The 25,816-nt window shown below is 45.0% G+C and overlaps 1 protein-coding gene across 1 annotated transcript in view; it reads right to left on the bottom strand.

Moving 5' to 3' along the window:
* Positions 1-25,816, bottom strand: part of LOC143788497 (uncharacterized) — a 186,738-nt gene that overhangs the window by 137,203 nt on the left and 23,719 nt on the right. Inside the window, exons 6-10 of the mRNA XM_077278193.1 lie at positions 21,706-21,966; positions 17,695-17,955; positions 17,281-17,541; positions 15,700-15,957; positions 8,465-8,716 (exon numbers count right to left, since the gene is read on the bottom strand). Coding sequence (XP_077134308.1) covers positions 8,465-8,716; positions 15,700-15,957; positions 17,281-17,541; positions 17,695-17,955; positions 21,706-21,966 — 1,293 coding nt within the window. The remainder of the gene's footprint in view (positions 1-8,464; positions 8,717-15,699; positions 15,958-17,280; positions 17,542-17,694; positions 17,956-21,705; positions 21,967-25,816) is intronic.

Below are 25,816 nucleotides of genomic sequence, written 5' to 3'. Positions count from 1 at the left end.
CATCACTGATTGTGGAGACTTCATACTAGACCTCAAGCAGCTTGGATTGTGTGCCTCTCCACTCTTCCTCCAGACTCTGGGACTTTGATTTCCAAATGAAATGTAATATGTACTTTAATCTGAAACAACACATTGGACCACTGAGCAACAGTCCAGTTCTTTTTCTCCTTGGCCCAGGTAAGACACTTCTGGCATTATCTATTGGTCATGAGTGGCTTGACACAAGTAATGCCACACTTGTGGCCCATGTCTTGGATATGTCTGTGTGTGGTGTCTCTTGAAGCAATGACTCCAGCAGCAGTCCACTCCTTGTGAATCTCCCCCACATTTTTGAATAGCCTTTTCTTAACAATCCTTTCAAGGCTGCGGTTATCCCGATTCCTTGTGCACCTTTTTCAACCACACTTTTTTCTTCTACTGAACTTTCCATTAATATGCTTGGATATAGCACTCTGTGAACAGCCAGCTTCTTTAGCAATGACCTTTTGTGGCTTACCCTCCTTGTGGAGTGTGTCAATGACTACCTTCTGTACATCTGTCAAGTCAGCAGTCTTCCCCATGATTGTGGAGCCTACTGAAACAGACTAAGGGACCTTTTTAAATGCTTAGGAAGCCTTTGCAGGTGTTTTTTGTAAATTATTCTAATTTACTGAGATAATGACTTCTGGATTTTCATTGGCTGTAAACCATAATCATCAACATTAACAGAAATAAACACTTGAAATAGAACACTCAGTAATGAAGCTATATAATATGAGTTTCACTTTTTAGATTGAAGGACTGAAATAAATGTTTTGATGACATTCTAATTTTGTGAGAAGTATACAGTACAGACCAAAAGTTTGGACACACCTTCTCATTTAAAGATTTTTCTGTATTTTCATGACTATGAAAATTGTACATTCACTCAGAAGGCATAAAACTATGAATTAAAACATGTGGAATTATATACTTAACAAAAAAGTGTGAAACAACTGAAATTATGTCTTATACTCTAGATTCTTCAAAGTAGCCACTTTTTGCTTTGATGACTGCTTTGCACGCTCTTGACATTCTCTTGATGAGCTTCAAGACGTAGTCACCGGGAATGGTTTTCACTTCACAGGTGTGCCCCGTCAGGTTTAATAAGTGGGATTTCTTGCCTTATAAATGGGGTGGGACCATCAGTTGTGTTGTGCAGAAGTCTGGTGGATACACAGCTGATAGTCCTACTGAATAGACTGTTAGAATTTGTATTATAGTAGAGGGAACGAAGAGCTAGCACTCGACTAACCACAGAGTTCGGAGGTGCATGTGAAAGGAACCAGCGGTTTTGTATGCCTAGAATTTGTATTATGGCAAGAAAAAAGCAGCTAAGTAAAGAAAAACAAGTGGCCATCATTACTTTAAGAAATGAAGGTCAGTCAGTCCGAAAAATTGGGAAAACTTTGAAAGTGTCGCCAAGTGCAGTGGCAAAAACCATCAAGCGCTACAAAGAAACTGGCTCACATGAGGACCGCCCCAGGAAAGGAAGACCAAGAGTCACCTCTGCTTCTGAGGGAATAAGTTTATCCGAGTCACCAGCCTCAGAAATCGCAGGTTAACAGCAGCTCAGATTAGAGATCAGTTCAATGCCACACAGAGTTCTAGCAGCAGACACATCTCTACAACAACTGTTAGGAGGAGACTTTGTGCAGCAGGCCTTCATGGTAAAATAGCTGCTAGGAAACCACTGCTAAGGACAGTCAACAAGCAGAAGAGTCTTGTTTGGGCTAAAGAACACAAGAAATGGACATTAGACCAGTGGAAATCTGTGCTTTGGTCTAATGAGTCCAAATTTGAGATCTTTGGTTCCAACCACCGTGTCTTTGTGCGACGCAGAAAAGGTGAACGGATGAACTCTACATGCCTGGTTCCCACCGTGAATCATGGAGGAGGAGGTGTGATGGTGTGGGGGTACTTTGTTGGTGACACTGTTGGGGATTTATTCAAAATTGAAGGCATACTGAACCAGCATGGCTACCACAGCATCTTTCAGCGGCATGCTATTCCATCCGGTTTGCGTTTAGTTCGACCATCATTTATTTTTCAACAGGACAATGACCCCTAACACACCTCCAGGCTGTGTAAGGGCTATTTGACCAAGGAGGAGAGTGATGAGGTGCTACGCCAGATGACCTGGCTTCCACAGTCACCAGACCTGAACCCAATCGAGATGGTTTGGGGTGAGCTGGACCGCAGAGTGAAGGCAAAAGGGCCAACAAGTAATAAGCATCTCTGAGAACTCCTTCAAGATTGTTGGAAGACCATTCCCGGTGACTACCTCTTGAAGGTCATCAAGAGAATGCTAAGAGTGTGCAAAGCAGTCATCAAAGCAAAAGGTGGCTACTTTGAAGAACCTAGAATATAAGACATAATTTCAGTTGTTTCACACTTTTTTGTTAAGTATATAATTCCACATGTCTTAATTCATAGCTTTGATGCCTTCAGTGTGAATGTACAATTTTCATAATCATGAAAATACAGAAAAATCTTTAAATGAGAAGGTGTGTCCAAACTTTTGGTCTGTACTGTATATATACTGCTTAAAAAAATAAAGGGAACACTAAAATACCATATCCTAGATATCACTGAAATAAATATTTTGGTTGCAAATCTTTATTCATTACATAGTGGAATGCGTTGAGAACAGTAAAACATAAAAATGATAAATGCAAATCAAAATGAATATCCCATGGGGTCTGGATTTGGAATGATACTCAAAATCAAACTGGAAAATCAAATTACAGGCTGATCCAACGTCATTGGAAATGCCTCAAGACAAGGAAATGATGTTCAGTTGTGTGTGTGTGTTGCCTCCATGTGCCTGAATGACCTCCCTACAATGCGTGGGTATGCTCCTGATGAGGTGGCGGATGGTCTCCTGAGGGATCTCCTCCCAGACCTGGACTAAAGCATCCGCCAACTCCTGGACAGTCTGTGGTGCAACGTGACGTTGGTGGATGGTGCGAGAAATGATGTCCCAGATGTGTTCAATCGGATTCAGGTCTGGGGAATGGGTGGGCCAGTCCATAGCTTCAATGCCTTCATCTTGCAGGAACTGCTGAAATACTCCAGCCACATGAGGTCTGGCATTGTCCTGCATTAGGAGGAACCCAGGGCCAACCGCACCAGCATATGATCTCACAAGGGGTCTGAGGATCTCATCTCGGTTCCTAATGGCAGTCAGGCTGCCTCTGGCGAGCACATGGAGGGCTGTGTGGCCCTCCAAAGAAATGCCACCCCACACCATTACTGAGCCACTGCCAAAGCGGTCATGCTGATGGATGTTGCAGGCAGCAGATCACTCTCCATGGCTTCTCCAGACTCTGTCACGTCTGTCACATGTGCTCAGTGTGAACCTGCTTTCATCTGCAATGAGCACAGGGCGCCAGTGGCGAATTTGCCAATCCTGATGTTCTGTGGCAATTTCCAAGAGTCCTGCACGGTGTTGGGCTGTGAGCACAACCCCCATCTGTGGACGTTGGGCACTCAGACCGTCCTCATGGAGTCGGTTTCTAACTGTTTGTGCAGACACATGCACATTTGTGGCGTGTTGGAGGTCATTTTGCAGGGCTCTGGCAGTGCTCCTCCTTGCACAAAGGCTGAGGTAGCAGTCCTGCTGCTGGGTTGTTGCTCTCCTATGGCTCCCTCCACGTCTTCTGGTGTACTGGCATGTCTCCTGGTAGCACCTCCAGCCTCTGGACACTACGCTGACAGACACAGCAAACCTTCTTGCCACAGCTCGCATTGATGTGCCATCCTGGAATAGCTGCACTACCTGAGCCACTTGTGTGGGTTGTACAGTCCATCTGATGCTACCATGAGTGTGAAAGCAGCGTGTAACAATTATAGTGGTACACTTAGGAATCTCTTGGCTTGAGACAAGAAGACAGCAGAACCAGAGTATAGTGTAAAGTCTGTATTATTCAAATAAACACAGGTGCAACGTATGAGCAAGTACAACACACAGCAAACAAAGGTGAAACCAGGAGAAGATTCTTTGCAGCTCTGCTGCAGGCAGAGTCAGTGTTTATATACACAAACATGGGTGCAGCATGTGCACATAAGTTCACAAGAATGGCAAACAAGGTCCTTCTTAGGAGAAGTTCTTTTGCAGCTCTGCTGCGGGCAAAGTCTTATGGGCATAGCACTCTCTGGAGTAAGCAGATCATAAGGCACAGTTCATACCAGGGCTGGCAGCACTAGAAAAGTGTCCGGAAGCAGTGCAGAGCTACGAGTCCAGAAACAGTCAAATAAGCAAGCAACGGATGCCAAACAAGATTATCTGTAGCAGGCTAAGCTTACATGTCCCAGTAGTAAAGGAAACAAAACACAAGGCGCCCCCAATGTGTCACACTGTTGAGGAAAAACATACAACCCTTTGCAGGGAATGTACTCACCTAGTTGAGTTGTGAACCTAGGTCACAACTCCCATGTGTGCTTGACCGCAGCAGCAGGTCTCCACAAAAATCCACAAGGATGTTGAGAGTAGTAGTCTTAGGTAAACTGAAGACCGCGCACACGGTGTAAATTTTTAGGTGATTTATTGAAGCCTACGCGTTTCAAGAGCTTTCCTGCCCTGAAGAAGAGAGCAGGAAAGCTCTTGAAACGCGTAGGCTTCAATAAATCACCTAAAAATTTACACCGTGTGCGCGGTCTTCAGTTTACCTAAGACTACATGTCCCAGTAGGCAGGGGAAGAATGCAGAGTAATGCGGAGCCGGAGATTCTGAAGAGGGGAAGTCTCTTGCAGCACAAGCCAGGGATTCAGGCAGAATACACAAGCAAGGAGTAGGAGGCAAGCCAGGCTTATAAAGACAGGGAAGTCAGATCACATGAGCAGATTAGAGGCAGCAGACGCCATCTTGGAAAATGGCAATAAAGCACCACAGATGAACAAGAAATCCAGAGTCCTTATACAGAGGCAACTTCTGCATACCCGGCAAGAGCGGTCTGTGAAGAACGGCACCATGCACAACAGGCAGATAAGTTGCAATTACCTGCCTGTTAGTGCTTAGGTACATTTTTTGTTTTTTATAAAATCCCAGATATACCCTATAATGGTTGGCAGGATGTTTTTTTCCTAAAACTCTGTGCCCTTTTTTCTGAACACATACCTTTGATCATTGTAGCCAAAGAGTTCAATTTTAACCGCATCGGTCCACAGGATTTGTTTCCAAAATGCATCAGGCTTGTTTAGATGTTCTTTTGCATAGTTCTGACGTTGAATTTTATGGTGAGGAGGACGTAGGAGATGTTTTCTTATGATGATTCTTCCATGAAGGCCATATTTGTGCAGGTGTCTGAACAGTAGAACATTGCACCACAACTCCAAAGTCTGCAAAATCTTTCTGAAGGTCTTTTGCAGTCAAGTGGAGGTTCTGATTTACATCTCTAGAAATCCTATGACCAGCTCTCACAGAAATTTTGCTCGGTCTTCCAGACCTTATCTTGACCTCCACTGATACTGGCACAAGGTTAGAGAAGGCTGGGTTTTATAAAGCTGCGAAATTTGCATCACCTGGCCTTTCCTAATAGTGATAGTGAACAAGCCATAACCCTAAAGGTACCTTCACATTAAGCGACGCTGCAGCGATAGCGACAACGATGCCGATCGCTGCAGCGTCGCTGTTTGATTGCTGGAGAGCTGTCACACAGACCGCTCTCCAGCGACCAACGATGCCGAGGTCCCCGGGTAACCAGGGTAAACATCGGGTTACTAAGCGCAGGGCCGCGCTTAGTAACCCGATGTTTACCCTGGTTACCAGCGTAAAATGTAAAAAAAACAAACACTACATACTTACATTCGCGTCCACCGGCGTCCGCTTCCTGCACTGACTGAGCGCCGGCCCTAACAGCAGAGCGGTGACGTCACCGCTGTGCTGTACTTTCACTTTCACTTTACGGCGCTCAGTCAGTGTGGGAAGCGGACGCCGGGGGACGCGAAGGTGAGTATGTACTGTTTGGTTTTTTTACATTTTACACTGGTAACCAGGGTAAACATCGGGTTACTAAGCGCGGCCCTGCGCTTAGTAACCCGATGTTTACCCTGGTTACCAGTGTAAAACATCGCTGGTATCGTTGCTTTTGGTGTCAAACACGACGATACACGCCGGTCTGACGACCAAATAAAGTTCTGAACTTTGTTCAACGACCAGCGATATCACAGCAGGATCCTGATCGCTGCTGCGTGTCAAACTAAACGATATCGCTAGCCAGGACGCTGCAACGTCACGGATCGCTAGCGATATCGTTTAGTGTGAAGGTACCTTAACAGACTAATTAAGGTCTGAAACCTTGGTAAAAAGTTATCTGAGCACAGAAATCTCCAAGGGTGACCAAACGTTTGCATTGGTCCTTTTTCTTTTTTTAAAATGTAAAAAAATACAATATACAGGGTGGTCCAAAAGTAGGTGGACAGAAAATAATAACATTTATTTTGATTTATAATTATTATTATTATTTATTTTGAATTTTTATTCTAACATTTCCACCATGTCTACTTTACATTAGCACAATTTTGGAAACAAATTTTTTTTTTGGTTAGGAAGTTATAAGGGTTAAAAGTTGACCAGCGATTTCTCATTTTTACAACAAAATTTACAAAACCATTTTTTAAGGACCATCTCACATTTGAAGTCAGTTTGAGGGTTCTATATGGGGGGAAAATACCCAAAAGTGACACCATTCTAAAAACTGCACCCCTTAAGGTGCTCAAAACCACATTCAAGAAGTTTATTAACCCTTCAGGTGCTTCACAGCAGCAGAAGCAACATGGAAGAAAAAAATGAACATTTAACTTTTTAGTAACAAAAATGATCTTTCAGCAACAATTTTTTTTATTTTCCCAAGGGTAAAAGGAGAAAGTGGACCGCAAATGTTGTTGTCCAGTTTGTCCTGTGTACGCTGATACTCCATATGTGGGAGTAAACCACTGTTTGGGCACACGTCGGAGCTCAGAAGAGAAGTAGTGACGTTTTGGTATGCAGACTTTGATGGAATGGTCTGCGGGTGTCATGTTGCGTTTGTAAAGCCCCTGATGTGCGTTAACAGTACAAACCCCCCACAAGTGACTCCATTTTGGAAACTAGACCACCCAAGAAACTTATCTAGATGTGTGGTGAGAACTTTGAACCCCAAAAACCATGTTTGATAAATTTCCCCCTTCATAACCCTATTACACATACTTTTGGACTACCCTGTATATATATTCGTTTGCCTAAAATACATAGAAAATGTGTCATCTTTAGCTTTAACCCTTTTACAGATCATTTAATCTTCAAGATACCCAATTGTTCACATTCACAATAATAGTAATTGTGACCAGGGGTGCCCAGACTTCTACATGCCACTGTCTGCATAGACACAGAATAACTGTTAATTTGCAGATTGGTGTGGTCCAACTGCTAGGACCCCACCAATCCAGAGAACATAGATCTGAATTGGCCTTTCGGAATACAGTGGTGATTGTAACATACTCTCCTCTACTCCAATCATTGTCTTTGGGACAGCTGTCCCATAGACAATGAATGGCGCAATGGCGGGCATGTGCGATCATCACTTTATTCTAAAGGGGATTTGAGAGTCCCATTTTCTGGAACACTGGATGTACCAAAGATTAAAACACTACTGATCCGTAAGTTATCAGCTATCCTGTGTCTTGTATATAGGTGTTAACTCACCATTCAATATACTGTATATGCAATGGCATGACACGAAGATCATATACAGAAAAAAAAAACACATTATTTTAATGTCACAGTAATTGATGAACAGTAAAATATTCCCAAATGCCTGATACTTTGTGATGTTGTAAGGCTACTTTCACACTAGCGTTAACTGCAATACGTCGCAAATGCGTCGTTTTGCCGAAAATACGCATCCAGCAAAAGTTCTTGCTGGATACGTTTTTTCGTCATAGACTAACATTAGCGACGCATTAGCGACGCATTTGCGACGCATTGCCAAACGTCGCGTCTGTTTTGCGACGCTTGGGCGTGTGGTAGCGGACCGTCGGGAGAAAAAAACCTTACATGTAATGTTTTTTGCTCCCGACGGTCCGCTTTTTCCGACCGCGCATGCGCGGCCGGAACTCCGCCCCCACCTCCCCGCACTTCCCCGCACCTCACAATGGGGCAGCGGATGCGTTGGAAAAATACATCCGCTGCCCCCGTTGTGCGGCAGAGACCACGCTAGCGTCGGGAACGTCGGCCCGACGCACAGCGACGGGTCTTTCCCGACGCTAGTGTGAAAGTAGCCTAATTTGAGAGCTACAGTCTTTGTTACTAAGCAGTGACCCAAATATTTAGGCAGTTTAACAAATGTGTTAAAAAAAATACTGGAGTGCAATTTTTATTGGTGTTTCCATTTGAACATTTACAAAATTCTTGGCAATATTTATACCTCCGGTAAATTATAACAATATTTTAATGTATCTATCTTACCTGTCTGAAATACATAGCTGCCACTGACTTTACTGCAGTAGGGTCCAATAGCTGTTACTGACATAGAGTACTGACCGCCACAAGCGAGGTCCGTCATCTCACATGAGGAATTAGATGAATGGCACATGTATATTTCTCCATTAGTGCCTGCTACCTCTGAGGTGTAATTCACAGCACCTTGCGCTTCTCCCCAGGTCAGGACAACCAGCTCAGAAGTAATATTAGCTTGTAAATTCACTGGAGAACATGGGGCTGAAAGAAGAATAAAACATAATTAATCCAGATTTTTACATAACAAAATCGAATGTAACGCAATGTAAATTGGTAAAAAGGTTTGAATTAGGGCTCACTCAGATGTCAGGTTTCCTCATATAAGTTCTACTTGTGTTTTGCACGGATAAAACTTGAACCTGCTATAGTCTATGGGGCTGATCACAAGTCCGAGTAAGTTCACATGTCTAAGTAGTCCGCACAAAACCACAAAGACTTATCTGATATTTGTTCGATTCTCGGGTCAAAATCACCAATACAAGTCTATTAGTCCATGGATGCCATCCCTATGCTTTCCATTTTTAACAGACTGTTTAATATTATAAGCATGAAAAAAACTTCCATCAGATTTTTTATTATCTGAAAAAAAGTGATGAAACTCTGCCCAAACTCCTATGATATAAACTGATTACACTGAGCAAATACACTGATGACACTCAGACCGTTTTTTGAGTACGAGAAAAAGCATTGCCATCCGAATGAAGCCTTAATTATATTTCTTGCAAAACAGACAATGGTTCTATTTTCCACAGATTGAGGATTTTTTTGTCTGACTAAAACGGTCATGTAGGTTGTACTTGAAGACAGTATAAGAAAATCTGATATTCCTAGTGGAGCGCCCCCACGTTAAGGGCAAGGGGGTACACGGCACCGGGTCCTTCGGTTCGGGAGATGTCATGGTGGCCTGACCCAGTCCGTGGCCCTTTGAGGGGCGTCCAATAAAGGAATAGAGTTTTTATGGTTTTGGGAAAGGTCTTTAAAGGGGAAGTTCGTGACGCCACCTGTGGTATTCGGTCAGGGTGACCGACGCTGCGGTGAGGGGTCCGCTGGAGTGATGTTATGGCAGCTAGATGGTATACCTTCCCACAGGTAAAGTGTATCCCCAGGGCTTCCCAGAAGTGTAGATGATGATGGTGGACGATGTAAGGCGCAGGGAATAACGAGGACACAAGGTTGCAGTCTCTTTACCTTTTCCTGAAGACTTCAGCATCCACAGTCCAGGGTACAGACCACAGGGTAGGTAGAGTCCGGCCGGTCCAAAGGCAAATCCAGAGTCCCCTTATCCAGGTGGAAATCAGTAGCCTTCCTACTAGCGCCTGTGTGTTGTAGTCCCTCCCTGCTGAGCAACTCGGTAAGGTCCTCACAACTCTTGTAGATGTTCTAGATGTTATTTCTTCCTCTCTGTCCCCCAGATGGTGTGGATAGGACAAACCCGTATGACTGATGGCCTGAGGCTTGTTTATAGGGACCCTAGAGACGCCCTGGCCCCCGCAAGTTGCCACTGTGTCTTCTTAGGTATTAAGGTCGGGCAGCCAAGTTGGAATTGACTGTCCTGCTGGTCTCTGAAGTAATGCATAGAGTCAATTACTCCCTCGGTGTTGCGGCCACCGGCTACGTGCCTCAGAAGAAGGCAGCCTATTTCAGGGCAGAACTCCTCCTGGTGTTTTCTCCTTGTGCTATGACTTCGTTTCTCACCCTCTACTATACAATTCTCTTTGTGTCCTTTCTTAGGATGCTGCCGCACGTGGGGCAGGCGCAGCTCCGTAGCTTTCTGTCTCGCTAGGCCTCTGTCAGGATCCCACCCCTGACAGGGACCCTCTGTCTGCAGCTCAGATGTTCCTCCTTTCCCCCTGTCTGCCTGACAGGTTTTGCCTGGGCAAAGCCCAGTCAGATTCTCTCTAACTTTCTATCCAGCCCACCAGTTTTACCCTTTTGTGAGGAGTGCCCTAGTAGATAGGAGCAAGGCTCCCCCTGGTGGTCTGGAGTGTGAAGTGTGGTGTATGGTTTGTGATACCTGGTAGGAAGATGTCCTTTATTGCCATCAGACGTAATATCACTCCCCCTGGTGGAAGAATGACATCACTGCAACGACCAGGACTCTGGGGCGCTGCACTAGGACTATATTTAACAAAACATTTGTAAAAACATAGGTAAAAATGCATAAAAGAACAAAGAAATAAACTAAATAGTGCCAGACTCTGAACACTATCTCCTTTACCTTTGCCAAATCACAGTCCGAAGGGTAATACAGATAAAGTGTTGCACATGGGAGACATCTATTTTACTTCTCTCTTACCCCTCCAGTGCTAGAAAATGTGCAAAACTGAAATCTGGGGTTTGGACTGACTCAGGATTTGTTCAGTCTTTGGCTATGTGCACACGGTGCGGATTTGGCTGCGGATCTGCAGAGGATTGGCCGCTGCGGATTTGCAGCTGTTTTCCATGCGTTGTACAGTACCATGTAAACCTATGGAAAACCAAATCGGCAGTGCACATGCTGCAGAAAATACCGCGCGGAAACGCTGCGTTGTGTTTTCCGCAGCATGTCAATTCTTCATGCGGATTTCACAGCGGTTTACACCTGCTCCTCAATAAGAATCCGCAGGTGTAAAACCCCAGGGGAAATCCGCACAAAAAACGCAGGAAATCCGCGGTAAATCCGCAGGTAATCCACAGTGCGTTTTACTTGCAGATTTTGCAAAAACGGTGCGGAAAAATCCGCAAACTAATCTGCACCGTGTGCACATAGCCTTAGGGATTTGGCTGCGGATCCGCAGCAGATTGGCCGCTGCGGATTCGCAGCAGTTTTCCATGCGTTGCATACAGTACCATGTAAACTTATGGAAAACAAAATCCGCAGTGCCCATAGTGTGAAAAATACAGCGCGGAAACGCAGCGGTTTATTTTCCGCAGCATGTCAATTCTTTCTGCGGATTCCGCAGCGGTTTACATCTGCTCCATAATAGGAATCCGCAGGTGTAAAACAGCAGGTGGAATCCGCAGTAAATCTGCAGCAAATCCACAGTAAATCCACAGATAAAACGCAGTGCGTTTTACCTGTGGATTTTGCAAAAATGATGTGGAAAAATCCGCACACTAATCCGCAACGTGTGCACTTAGCCTTATGTTGTCCATGTGCCAACACACAGACTAATGTAAGTAAATAGGAATAAACCAAAAAATGGGGCATAAAGTACATAAGCTCTGCCATATGAAATATATAGAAACCCAAAGAGAGAATGGACACTAGAGCTGAATAAAATGCTATAGAATTTTATTAGAAATTTTTTAAAAAATCATGTAGAACGGCAATCATAAATATATATGTGAGGACACCGTTAAAAGGTGACAGACAACATCCTAGTACCACGTACAGAGAAAAAGTATTGCAGGAATGATCAGAATAGCCACTTAATTATACAGGTAAACTACACAAAAAATCATTAAATTAACTCATCAAATATCACTATATGATTAGTGTAGTAAACCTCCAATTGAAGTATATATATAGGCTGAAGGCTCAAGATATCACATCAAATCAATTCAACAAACCAAGTCACAATAAAGTGCAGGTTGCCAAAATGCAATAAATAGTATAGCCCCAATGCATCAACATTAGCTAGAGCAATAAGTAAGTACCTTACTGTGAAAATACAAGTAGTCATATATACTGAAATAATACAGTGAAGCATACAGAGAAGGCATATGAGAAGGATCCCATTGCGCTATGGATAATCAGGCTTGGGAAAAGTGAAACCAAATACTATGAAGTGAAGTGATATGGTATAGTGAACCGATCTGCGCCTGGACGTGGAAGGAAGGACCCCAACGCGCGTTTCACACACTTGCTTCTTCGGGGGACTTCCCCCGAAGAAGCAAGTGTGCGAAACATGCGTTGAGGCCCTTCTCTGTATGCTTCACTGTATTATTTCAGTATATATGACTACTTGTATTTTCCCAGTAAGGTACTTACTTATTGCTCTAGCTAATATTGATGCATTGGGGCTATACTATATATTGCAATTTGGCATTCTGCACTTTATTGTGACTTGGTTTGTTGAATTGATTTGATGTGATATCTTGAGCCTTCAGCCTATATACAGTATATACTTCAATTGGAGGTTTACTACACTAATCATATAGTGATATCTGATGAGATAATTTAATGATTTTTTGTGTAGTTTACCTGTATTATTAAGTGGCTATTCTGATCATTCCTGCAATTCTTTTTCTCTGTACGTGGTACTAGAATGTTGTCTGTCACCTTTTAACTGTGTTCTCTTATATATATTTATGATTGCCGTTCTACATGATTTTTTAAAAAATTTCTAATAAAATTCTATAGCGTTTTATTCAGCTCTAGTGTCCATTCTCTTTTTGGGTTTCTGTAAGTAAATAGGGGAGTCCAGATGAACAGTTTTACACACGGACCGATGATCCGCAAGAACAAAAGTCATAGCATGTACAACTCTGATCCACGTTTTTTTTTATCAGACTCGCAAATTAAACTCACTGCCATATAGACACAGCATAGAAAACTGTATTTGGCCTTGGGAAATTGTAAAACTCATGTATAAAAACGGATGCCATGTGCATGTCAAAAATGGATATGCGAGATGAGATTTGGAAGCCATACAGGATGGCAATGTGGGTATTATTCCTCATAATGCAGTCTAAACCTGACCTTAGGCCTCATTAAAATGTTTCTTTTGTTCTCGTACATGAGAAAAACAGATCAATTTTTACCAGTGTCTGGTCAGTGTTAGTTTTATCTTCAGTGATTCATCAGTTCTTCTCACATGCGAAAAAAAACAAACAATGGAGGTGTCTCAGTCTTCTCCAAGCAAACAGTCAGTGAAAAATGGACAGCTCTAGTATGTGACTAAGGGTACCGTCACACAGTGCCATTTTCATCGCTACGACGGCACGATTCGTGACGTTCTAGCGATATCGTTACGATATCGTTGTGTCTGACACGCTACTGCGATCAGACATCACGCTGAGAATCGTACGTCGTAGCAGATCGTTTGGAACTTTCTTTCGTCGCTTGATCACCCGCTGACATCGCTGGATCGTTGTGTGTGACACCAATCCAGCGATGTGTTCGCTTGTAACCAGGGTAAACATCGGGTAACTAAGCGCAGGGCCGCGCTTAGTAACCCGATGTTTACCCTGGTTACCAGCGTAAACGTAAAAAAAACAAACAGTACATACTCACATTCCGGTGTCTGTCCTCCGGCGTCTCAGCTTCTCTGCACTGTGAGCGCCGGCCGGCCGGAAACGAGCACAGTGGTGACGTCACCGCTCTGCTTTCCGGCCGCTGTGCTTACACAGTGCAGAGAAGCTGAGACGCCGGAGGACAGACACCGGAATGTGAGTATGTACTGTTTGGTTTTTTTACGTTTACGCTGGTAACCAGGGTAAACATCGGGTTACTAAGCGCGGCCCTGCGCTTAGTAACCCGATGTTTACCCTGGTTACCTGGGGACTTCGGCATCGCTCCAGCGCCGTGATTGCAATGTGTGACCGCAGTCTACGACGCTGGAGCGATAATCATACGACGCTGCGACGTCACGGATCGTGCCGTCGTAGCGATGAAAATTGCACTGTGTGACGGTACCCTAAGGGTACTGTCACACTCTGCAACTTTCCAACGATCACGACCAGCGATACGACCTGGCCGTGATCGTTGGAAAGTCGTTGTGTGGTTGCTGGGGAGCTGTCACACAGACCGCCGAGGTCCCGGGTAACCAGGGTAAACATCGGGTTACTAAGCGCAGGGCCGCGCTTACTAATCCCGATGTTTACCGTGGTTACCAGCGTAAAAGTAAAAAAAAAAAAACCGTACATACTCACATTCCGGTGTCCTTCTCAGGTCCCTCGCAGTCTGCTTCGCGCTCTGACTGAGTGCCGCCGTAAAGTGAAAGCAGATCACAGCGGTGACGTCACCGCTGTGATCTGCTCTTACTTTCCGGCCGGGAGTCAGTCAGAGCGGGAAGCAGACGGCAAGGGACCTGACGGACACCGGAATGTGAGTATGTACGGTTTGTTTTTTTCTACTTTTACGCTGGTAACCACGGTAAACATCGGGTTACTAAGCGCGGCCCTGCGCTTAGTAACCCGATGTTTACCCTGGTTACAAGCGAACGCATCGCTGGATCGCTGTCACACACAACGATCCAGCGATGACAGCGGGAGATCCAGCGACGAAAGAAAGTTCCAAACGATCTGCTACGACGTACGATTCTCAGCAGGGTCCCTGATCGCTGCTGCATGTCAGACACTGCGATATCGTATGGATATCGCTGGAACATCACGGATCGTACCGTCGTAGCGATCAAAGTGCCACTGTGTGACAGTACCCTAAGGCTATGTTCACATAGCATTTTCCTCTACATTCAGTGGCTCTGTCAGGGCTTAAAGGGGTTGTTCATTACTAGGTTTGTCCCCCCATAAAATAATAAAGCTTATACTCACCTCCCATGCTGGCACTATTCCCGCGGTGTTGGCACTCGCTCCCCTAGGACTCAAGTGCTGGTGTTGTGACACGTGATGCCCAGCGACCAATCAGTGCTGGCGTTACTGTCACCACCTCCTGTCGAATTGAGCAGGAAGAGGCAGTCCGAGATCATTTGCAGCGCAGACTTCCTCTTCATGTTCAATTTGTTCAAAGGCGGGGACAATGACACCAGCCCTGATTGAGCGCCGGTGTTACGTGTCACAACAACCACACGTGAGCCTCAGGAGATGAAGTACTGACACCGTGGGAATCGCATTGGCACGGGAGGTGAGGGTAGACTTTATTATTTTATGGGGGCCAAGCGAGGGATATGAGAAGAAGTTGTCCAAGTAGTAGACTACTTCTTTAAGTTCGAAACCCCACAAAATGGGATCCGAATGTATGCTCTGACGGGCTATTGACGATGATGATGCAGATACAGTCACAGTATGCTCTGTCGTGCATCTTTTTTGGCCGTATATGCCTTTAGTAGAGGCGGGCAGCCAGGCGTTGTGTCTGTAGAAACGCTCAATATGTGAAGCTCCTACCAAACACTTCTATAGTATTTGCACACATTTACACCGCGTTGTTACACTTTACAACAGTATAAGTTTTCTTCAGTAACCAGAAACTTTTTTTCTCATAAGTAATTAAAACCCAATCTAAAGTAATAATGTAATCTCACCTGTTAGAAGCTGAGTGTCACGGCTTCCTTCACTGCTGCAAACCTCATTGTGTGCACTGACGGCTACAGCGTAGCTCTCCCCACATGCCAGATCCTGTACCCGACACCTCGTGTCCTCGCTGCTGCACTGTCTGTTTCCATATGAGCTGTTCATTGACAAGGTATAATTGGAGGCTCCAGGTGAAACACCCCAAGATACCAGAGCTGAGTTATCTGTACAGTTTAGGGAGGGATGGACATCCACAGGAGCACAAGGGGCTGTAGGTTAGAATTGACATCATGTGAGTAAAGGAATAAGTCCTGTTGTTAATGATAAGAGCAATGACCAGTGAAGTGTTCACTAAGAAAACTGAGGGTATGTGCACACACTGCGGATTCTGCTGCGGATTTTTCCGCAGCGGATTTGCAAAATCCGCAGTGCAAAACCACTGCGGATTTTTTCGCGGTTTCTTCTGCGGATTCCTCTGTGGGTTTTCAACTGCACTTTCCTATTGGTGCTGGTTGAAAACCACTGCGGAATCCGCAGAAAGAATTGACATGCTGTGGAAAATAATCCGCTGCGTTTCCGAGCGGAATTTTCCGCAGCATGTGCACAGCGGGTTTTTTTTCCCATAGGTTTACATGGTACTGTAAACTTTGGGAAAACTGCTGCGGATCCGTAGCATCAAATCCGCTGCGGATCCGCAGCAGAATCCGCAGCGTGTGCACATACCCTAAAAGTAAATACATGAAGCAGTGGCGCAATATGGTGGTGGGGGGGGGGGGGCACAAGGTTGCTCTGGGAGAAAAATATTGCCAGCACGGGCAGCACGGTGGCGCAGTGGTTAGTACTGCAGCCTTGCAGCGCTGGAGTCCTGGGTTCTAATCCCACCTTGGACAACATCTGCAAAGAGTTTGTATGTTCTCTCTGTGTTTGTGTGGGTTTCCTCCGGGCACTCCGGTTTCCTCCCACATTCCAAAGACATACTGATAGGGAATTTAGATTGTGAGCCCCATCGGGGACAGTGATGATAATGTGTGCAAACTGTAAAGCGCTGCGGAATATGTTAGCGCTATATAAAAATAAAGATTATTAAAAATAAAGATTATTATTATTGCCACTGTCAAAAATCTGTGATAGTGCCCATTCCCCATGGCTTCCAGAAAAGTGCCACTTTGAACTGTATCAGTGTAAATATAGTGGGTGCGGAAAGTATTCAGACTCCTTTAAAATTTTCACTCTTTGTTTCATTGCAGCGATTTGGTAAATTTAAAAAAAGTTCATTTTTTTTCTCATTAATGTACACTCTGCACCCCATCTTGACTGAAAAAAAACAGACACTCCTAATCAAGTACTTATTTCTCACTGCAAAATGCAAATAAATGTACCGTATATAATTTATACAATGTGATTTTCTGGATTTTATTTTTGATATTCTATCGCTCAATGTTAAAATTAACCTACCCTTAAAATTATACACTGTTCATAACTTTGTCAGTGGGCAAGCTTACAAAATCAGCAAGGGATCAAATAATTATTTCCTTCACTGTATCTATGCACAAAACAGTTTTGTAAGAATTTGTTGAGCTCCGCTGCCTTACCGGAGTGGATCCTGACGTTCTGACTTATCGGCCCATCGCAGTATTGGTTTGTAGCATACACAGACGCAGTGTATTCTTGTCCACAGGGCAGGCTGGGGAAAGTACAATTCGCTTCTGTGGATTTGCAGGTTGTATTACTTCCATCAGATCCCATCAAGTTACAAGTGAAATTTCCAAAATTGACCGTTACATTCCAAGACAGGAACAACGATCCAGTATCACAATGCATTTGTGTCACGACGAGACCTGGAGCACACGGAGCTTAAAAGGACAAATTTGGACATTTGTAAAAATACTATCAATGTCAAAAGTTAAATTTATCCTTGCACATATACATCTCTGCATATTGTCATTCCTCATTCACCTAACCACGGTTGGCCTTCACCTCACCGCAGACAGACATGTTGTTTGTACCTGTGACAAGTTGTGTGATGACGCTGCTTTCACCTTGGCATTGTGCATTGAATGCTGTGACAATAAAGTCATATGTGAGTCCGCAGTTTAGATGATCAATGGTACAGTTAGTGGATGTGGATTCACAGGTAGGACCATCTACTTCTGGTCCTATGATCGAGGCTAAGTAATGTGCAGCTCCAGATGTCTGGCTCCAGGACAGAGCTGCTTGGTTGGTCTGGCAGTCAACGTCTGCAGTGACATTCTGTGGCTTGCAGGGTGCTATAAAGAAAAGGTAAAATAAAGAAATTACTGCTTGTGAATGTTTAGGTCTAAAATATGTTCTATCAGATGTCAATCTCCTGCAACAGAAGTCTTTATCTTTCAGAATATACAGCTTCTAGTGCCTGCCCAGAGCCTGACCCAGTGTGCACAGTAGTTACATTCCAGGAGAGAATTTAATATCCCAGCCACCTCTCTCCAGTCCATTTATTTTATGCAGCAATTATCTGTTCACCTCCCTCTCCCTCCATCTCAGCTCCTGATAAGCTACTGTTATTTATCTTGCAAAATAATAGAGTAGGGCTCCTAAGGATCATATGGATATTCATGTCCAGAGCTGTGTGGTTGTTCAAATCCCTTGTTATCTTATATACAGTGATAGAATGATAGAAAGGGCGGGTCAAAGAAAGTAACTGCAGAACTGCAGAAGGCTGGGAAAAGTTATTTTCTCTGATGACGGTCCCTTCAAACTGTTTGGGTGATGTAGAGTGTTACCGCTGCTGCTCGCCACGGTCCTGACACTGTGTCCGGGCGCGCCCGCTCCTCCTCTCTTGCTGCGATGTCTGCACCAGCTGCTGCGCGCTCCTGTTCCTCTGTCGCTCTCTCCCTCCATGCAGCGGCGCGCTCCCGGCGTTCCACTTCCGGGTCCGGGCAGGTCACTGTCTCCTCTTGACTTCCGGGGTCTTCTGTCTCTGGAGGAATGCTGAGTCTGCGCCGGCGCTCTGGGTTTCTCAATAGGCGCAGGCGCATTGTACCTAATACTTCTTCCTAGGATCAAGGTCAGTAGTTCCCACAGCCAATCCCACTTCTGCCTCTGCTATAAGAGGCAGTCTCCCCCAGTGCTTCGGTGCCTGATTGTCATAGCATTATCTGTGCTTCTGGCCCCTCTCTCCAGTGCTTGTGCTTAGTACTCAGTTTCTCTGATTCTGTGCTTGGCCTCGCTCCTCCTCGTTTTTGCTCCATATTGTCCCTTCTGGTTTCCTTCTGTTTTGTTTAGTTTCTTACGTCACCTTTTTGTTGTTTCGTCACAGCCTCTGTTCGTTCCGGTTTCCTGCCTCCAGTGGTTTCCAGTCTTCCCGTGTTTCTTATCAGTGCCTTCCATTTCTCCTTCTGGGAGCCATCCCTCTTGGTACTTCCACCGTGGGTAAGTGACCTCTGGGCCTGCCCCTGACGGTCCCTGTATAGGGGTCGGTTCCTCTCTAGGTCCGCTCGCCCAGGGGTAGTTCTTCCCACGGTCCAGAGGGTCCACTCCCTTCCCTAGCCTAGACCGTTATAGTACAATCAGGCCATGGACCCCGCTAGTACTCCCTTTTCGGCCCAGAAGGAGCTGGCTCATTTGCGCGATAACCAGCAGTGCATAATGGCCTTCATGAAGACCATGGAGTCACGCCTAACATCTCTGCAAGCCGCAGATCCTGTTAATGCAGCCCAGCTGGCGAGCCTACAGCAGGAGCTTTTCCAACAGCGTGATACTCAGACTCGCATGCTGAGTTACATGGCATCAATAGATGATCGCCTGTTTAGCTTACAGTCGGTTCCTGCGGTCTCCGCTCCGGCGTCTTCTCTTGACTCCACTCCTGCTCCCACCTCTCATCCTCCCCCTCGTTTGGGTAAACCCCCTCGGTATAGTGGCGACCCCAAACTCTGCAGAGGGTTTTTGAATCAATGTCGTCTCCATTTCGAGCTTCTGCCTCAGCAGTACCCTACTGATCGTGCTAGAGTAGCATTTATTGTGTCTCATTTGGAGGGGGAAGCTTTGGCTTGGATTAATCCCTTGTGGGAGCGTGATGATCCTGTAGTCTCTCGCTTAGAGGATTTCCTTGAGACCTTTCATAAGGTTTTTGATGAGCCCGGACGTTTAGCTTCTACGACGGAGTCTCTTTTTAATTTACGTCAGGGTTCCCTTTCTGTCGGACAGTATGCCATCCGCTTCCGTACTTTGGCGTCGGAACTGGGATGGAATAATGAGGCTCTGGTGGGCGCTTTTTGGCGAGGACTGTCAAGCCGGATTAAGGACGAACTCGCCGGACGTGACACTCCAACCACCCTGGAAGATCTTATCTCTCTCGCTACCCGCATAGACCTTCACTTTCAAGAGCGGTCTCGTGAGTCTGCTAGTGAAAAGAGATCTCATTTTTCAACTCCTCCCTCCCGTCGGTCCAGTAGTCCTCGAGTTCCCACCACAACTACATCTACCTCCTCTACACCTGAGCCCATGCAAGTGGATCGTGTAAAGTTGGCAGAGCAACGCCGAAAGGAGAGGCGTACTCGGGGTCTCTGCTTTTATTGTGGTAGTGCCGCTCACTTGTTACGTAGCTGTCCAGAGAGACAGGAAAACTTCTCCGCCTAGAACAGGTAAGAGAGGCCTCCCTAGGTGTCCCACCTTCCTCTCAACCTTTAACTCTTTCTGTTTTACTTATTTCCGATCAGGTTCGTTCCTCTGAAGTAGCGTATGTGGATTCGGGCGCGGCAGGTAATTTTATCAGTCTTGAGGCGGCTCGGAGGCTTCGCATTCCAGTTTTCTCTTTGGACTCTCCTCATCTGATTGCTTCGGTGGATGGGAGACCCTTACAAGAGACAATCTCATTGGTTACTGAGGAGGTGGAATTACAGATCAGGGCTCTTCATCACGAAAGGATTGCTCTTTATGTTCTACCGAATCTCTCTCACGCCTTATTGCTCGGTCTTCCGTGGCTTCGTGTTCATGAGCCTACTCTCAATTGGCGTACTGGAGATGTACTGCGATGGGGTCCCACTTGTCATGTACGATGTCTACGGCCTGTTTGCCCAGTCTTCTCTCCTCAATCCGCTTGTGTTCCTGAAGGATTACCTTCTCCTTACTGGTCTTACACGGACGTCTTCAACAAGCAAGAGGCTGAGAGTCTTCCTCCACACCGGCCCTATGATTGCCCGATTGATCTCCTTCCCGGTTGCTCTCCACCTAGAGGAAGAATTTACCCATTGTAGAGGAAATGCCATGAGTCCTGTATCATACCAATAATAAAGCATCCTGAGACCATTCATGTGTGTTAGCTTTTCCTCTATAGAGGGGGCTCACTCACAGTTTTGCCTAAGAACACTGCCATGAATAAAGAATGGAATCCAAACCTCCTCCAACTTCTCCCAACAATCCAGGGGCAATCTTGTGAAGATGGACACCATGTCACAAGGCAAAAGTGGTGACCGAGTGACTTGGTGAACAAAACATTGAAATGTTAGGTCCAAGACCAGCAAACTTCCCAGATCTCAATCCCATTGAGAACCTGTGGTCAATCCTCAAAAAGCAGGAGACGAACAAAACACAGAAATTATGATGAACTCCAAGCACTGATTAGACAAGGGTGGGCGGTCATCAGTCAGGATTTAGCCCAGAAGCCGATATCCAGCAGCCAGGGAGAAAGGCAGAAGTGTTAGAAGAATAAAGGTCAGCACTGGAAATATTGAGTCCTTACATAAACTTTATGTAATTATCAATATAAGGAAAACTCACCAAATGCTGATAATGGTACTTCAGTAATCACAGAAACATGTGACAAAAAGATCTAAAAACATTGAAGCAAAAAAACTACTGTATGTGTAAAACAAAATTTGTGTCAGTCCCAAAACGTCTTGTCATGACTCTATAGGATGAATAGAGAAGGTAAAAATGACGTTTAGGAGTGGACGCTGTGGTACAGAATAATATAATAACACACAGGCAATCAGTGAAATCTACATTTTCATCTTTTATGTGATATGAGATGAAATCACCTGTAAAGATATAGTCGGTGGCGTTGACTCTGCTGCTACAACTTGGCCCAAATGTTTCCACCATAACTGCATATTGCTGACCACATTTTAAGCCGTAGACTACACAGCTGGCATCTGAAGTGTTGCATATAGTCCTCGCTCCATCTTCAGTGGTGAGTGCAGCTGTGTACGTGACTCCTCCCGCGGCTGCCTCCCAGGTGACGTCTGCATAGTCGCTGCCACATTGGTACAGAGCATGGATGTTTCCTACTGCACAGGGGGCTAAAACAATATGGAACAATTAGTTACACACTTAAAAAACACTCCTAGCAAAGATTGCTGCATTCCCTCATCCTTTAATAATATATGTAGTGCAGTGTGGATGTGTTTATACACTTACCGATCACCCTCTAAAGGTACCTTCACACTGAACAACTTAACAACGATAACAATAGCGATCCGTGATGTTGCAGCGTCCTGGATAGCGATATCGTTGTGTTTGACACGCAGCAGCGATCAGGATCCTGCTGTGATATCGCTGGTCGGATCTAGAAGGCCAGCCCCTTATTTCGTCGCTGGATCACCCGCTGACATCGCTGAATCGGCGTGTGTGACGCGGATTCAGCGATGTCTTCACTGGTAACCAGGGTAAACATCGGGTTACTAAGCGCAGGGCCGCGCTTAGTAACCCGATATTTTCCCTGGTTACCATTGTAAATGTAAAAAAAACCAAACACTACATACTTACATTCCGGTGTCTGTCGCGTCCCCCAGCGTCCGCTTCCCTGCACTGTGTCAGCGCCGGCTGGCCATAAAGCAGAGCACAGCGGTGACGTCACCGCTCTGCTTTAGGGCCGGCGCTTACACAGTGCAGGGAAGCGGACGCCGGGGGACGCGACAGACCCCGGAATGTAAGTATATAGTGTTTGGGTTTTTTTACATTTACACTGGTAACCAGGGTAAACATCCGGTTACTAAGCGCGGCCCTGCGCTTAGTAACCCGATGTTTACCCTGGTTACCCGGGGACTTCGGCATCGTTGGTCGCTGGAGAGCTGTCTGTGTGACAGCTCTCCAGCGACCACACAACGACGAAACAGCGACGCTGCAGCAATCGGCATCGTCTATATCGCTGCAGCGTCGCTTAATGTGACGGTACCTTTATCCAGTTCCCAGCAATGTTCTGATCCTCTTATGAACCACGTGATTGCAATTCATCTTAAGTCCATCCAAAAGTCACTTTCTCAATCTAGGCCTATTAGACTTTGGGGCTCTCAAAGAGACATTGAGAAAGAGACTTCCAATCCATACCAAAGAAGCTTTGTGAGTCGGCTGGTCTGATTTGATGTTACGTTGTTCAGAAGAGGATCGGAACATCACTGGAAATAGAGAGGATAGTGATCAGTAAGTATTAAATGCATTCACACTTCACTACATACATATCGATAAGGGAATAATAATTTATTTGTGAGTTCTTTTTTACATTCCTATTTTTCTTGGACAAATAGCACTTTGTAGTTTTTTGGGAATTCGTACAAAATATATGCTTTAACAAATATATTCAGGGGAGTAGTTATAGGGAGTGCAGAGGTATCAATTGCACCCAAAGACCTCTCTGTCACATAAAAAAGACACTAGTGTTGTAATATACACTCACTGGCCACTTTATTAGGTACACCTGTCCAACTTCTTGTTAACACTTAATTTCTAATCAGCCAATCACATGGCGGCAACTCAGTGCATTTAGGCATGTAGACATGGTCAAGACAATCTCCTGCAGTTCAAACCGAGCATCAGTATGGGGAAGAAAGGTGATTTGAGTGCCTTTGAACGTGGCATGGTTGTTGGTGCCAGAAGGGCTGGTCTGAGTATTTCAGAAACTGCTGATCTACTGGGATTTTCACGCACAACCATCTCTAGGGTTTACAGAGAATGGCCCGAAAAAGAAAAAAAATCCAGTGAGCGGCAGTTCTGTGGGCGGAAATGCCTTGTTGATGCCAGAGGTCAGAGGAGAATGGGCAGACTGGTTCGAGCTGATAGAAAGGCAACAGTGACTCAAATCGCCACCCGTTACAACCAAGGTAGGCCTAAGAGCATCTCTGAATGCACAGTGCGTCGAACTTTGAGGCAGATGGGCTACAGCAGCAGAAGACCACACCGGGTACCACTCCTTTCAGCTAAGAACAGGAAACTGAGGCTACAATTTGCACAAGCTCATCGAAATTGGACAGTAGAAGATTGGAAAAACGTTGCTTGGTCTGATGAGTCTCGATTTCTGCTGCGACATTCGGATGGTAGGGTCAGAATTTGGCGTAAACAACATGAAAGCATGGATCCATCCTGCCTTGTATGGAGCATCTTTGGGATGTGCAGCCGACAAATCTGCGGCAACTGTGTGATGCCATCATGTCAATATGGACCAAAATCTCTGAGGAATGCTTCCAGCACCTTGTTGAATCTATGCCACGAAGAATTGAGGCAGTTCTGAAGGCAAAAGGGGTCCAACCCGTTACTAGCATGGTGTACCTAATAAAGTGGCCGGTGAGTGTATATATACAGTATATATATATATATATATATATATATATATATATATATATATGTATATATACAGTACAGACCAAAAGTTTGGACACACCTTCTCATTTAAAGATTTTTCTGTATTTTCATGACTATGAAAATTGTAAATTCACACTGAGGGCATCAAAACTATGAATTAACACATGTGGAATTATATTATTAACAAAAAAGTGTGAAACAACTGAAAATATGTCTTATATTCTAGGTTCTTCAAAGTAGCCACCTTTTGCTTTGATGACTGCTTTGAACACTCTTGGCATTCTCTTGATGAGGTTCAAGAGGTAGGCACCGGAAATGGTCTTCCAACAATCTTCAAGGAGTTCCCAGAGATGCTTAGCACTTGTTGGCCCTTTTGCCTTCACTCAGCGGTCCAGCTCACCCCAAACCATCTCGATTGGGTTCAGGTCCGGCGTAGCACCCCATCAGTCTCCTCATTGGTCAAATAGCCCTTACACAGCCTGGAGTTGTGTTTGGGGTCATTGTCCTGTTGAAAAATAAATGATGGCCCAACTAAACGCAAACCGGATGGAATAGCATACCACTGCAAGATGCTGTGGTAGCCATGCTGGTTCAGTATGCCTTCAAATTTTGAATAAATCCCCAACAGTGTCACCAGCAAAGCACCCCCACACCATCACACCTCCTCCTCCATGCTTCACGGTGGGAACCATGCATGTAGAGTCCATCCGTTCACCTTTTCTGCGTCGCACAAAGACACGGTCATTGTAGCCAAAGATCTCAAATTTGGACTCATCAGACCAAAGCACAGATTTCCACTGGTCTAATGTTCATTCCTTGTATTCTTTAGCCCAAACAAGTCTCTTCTGCTTGTTGCCTGTCCTTAGCAGTGGTTTCCTAGCAGCTATTTTACCATGAAGGCCTGCTGCACAAAGTCTTCTCTTAACAGTTATTGTAGAGATGTGTCTGCTGCTAGAACTCTGTGTGGCATTGACCTGGTCTCTAATCTGAGCTGCTGTTAACCTGCGATTTCTGAGGCTGGTGACTCGGATAAACTTATCCTCAGAAGCAGAGGTGACTCTTGGTCTTCCTTTCCTGGGGCGGTCCTCATGTGAGCCAGTTTCTTTGTAGCGCTTGATGGTTTTTGCAACTGCACTTGGGGACACTTTCAAAGTTTTCCCAATTTTTCAGACTATCTGACCTTCATTTCTTAAAGTAATGATGGCCACTCATATTTCTTTACTTAGCTGCTTTTTTTGTGCCATAATACAAATTCTAACAGTCTACTCAGTAGGACTATCAGCTGTGTATCCATCAGACTTCTGCACAACACAACTGATGGTCCCAACACCATTTATAAGGCAAGAAATCCCACTTATTAAACCTGACAGGGCACACCTGTGAAGTGAAAACCATTCCCGGTGACTACCTCTTGAAGCTCCTCAAGAGAATGCCAAGAGTGTGCAAAGCAGTCATCAAAGCTAAAGGTGGCTACTTTGAAGAACCTAGAATATAAGACATATTTTCAGTTTTTTCACACTTTTTTGTTAAGTATATAATTTCACATGTGTTAATTCATAGTTTTGATGCCTTCAG

The sequence above is a fragment of the Ranitomeya variabilis genome, chromosome 8 (assembly GCF_051348905.1).
Source record: "Ranitomeya variabilis isolate aRanVar5 chromosome 8, aRanVar5.hap1, whole genome shotgun sequence".
In the NCBI taxonomy this organism is placed as follows: Eukaryota; Metazoa; Chordata; class Amphibia; order Anura; family Dendrobatidae; genus Ranitomeya; species Ranitomeya variabilis.
This window is presented reverse-complemented; position numbering and strand designations above follow the sequence as displayed.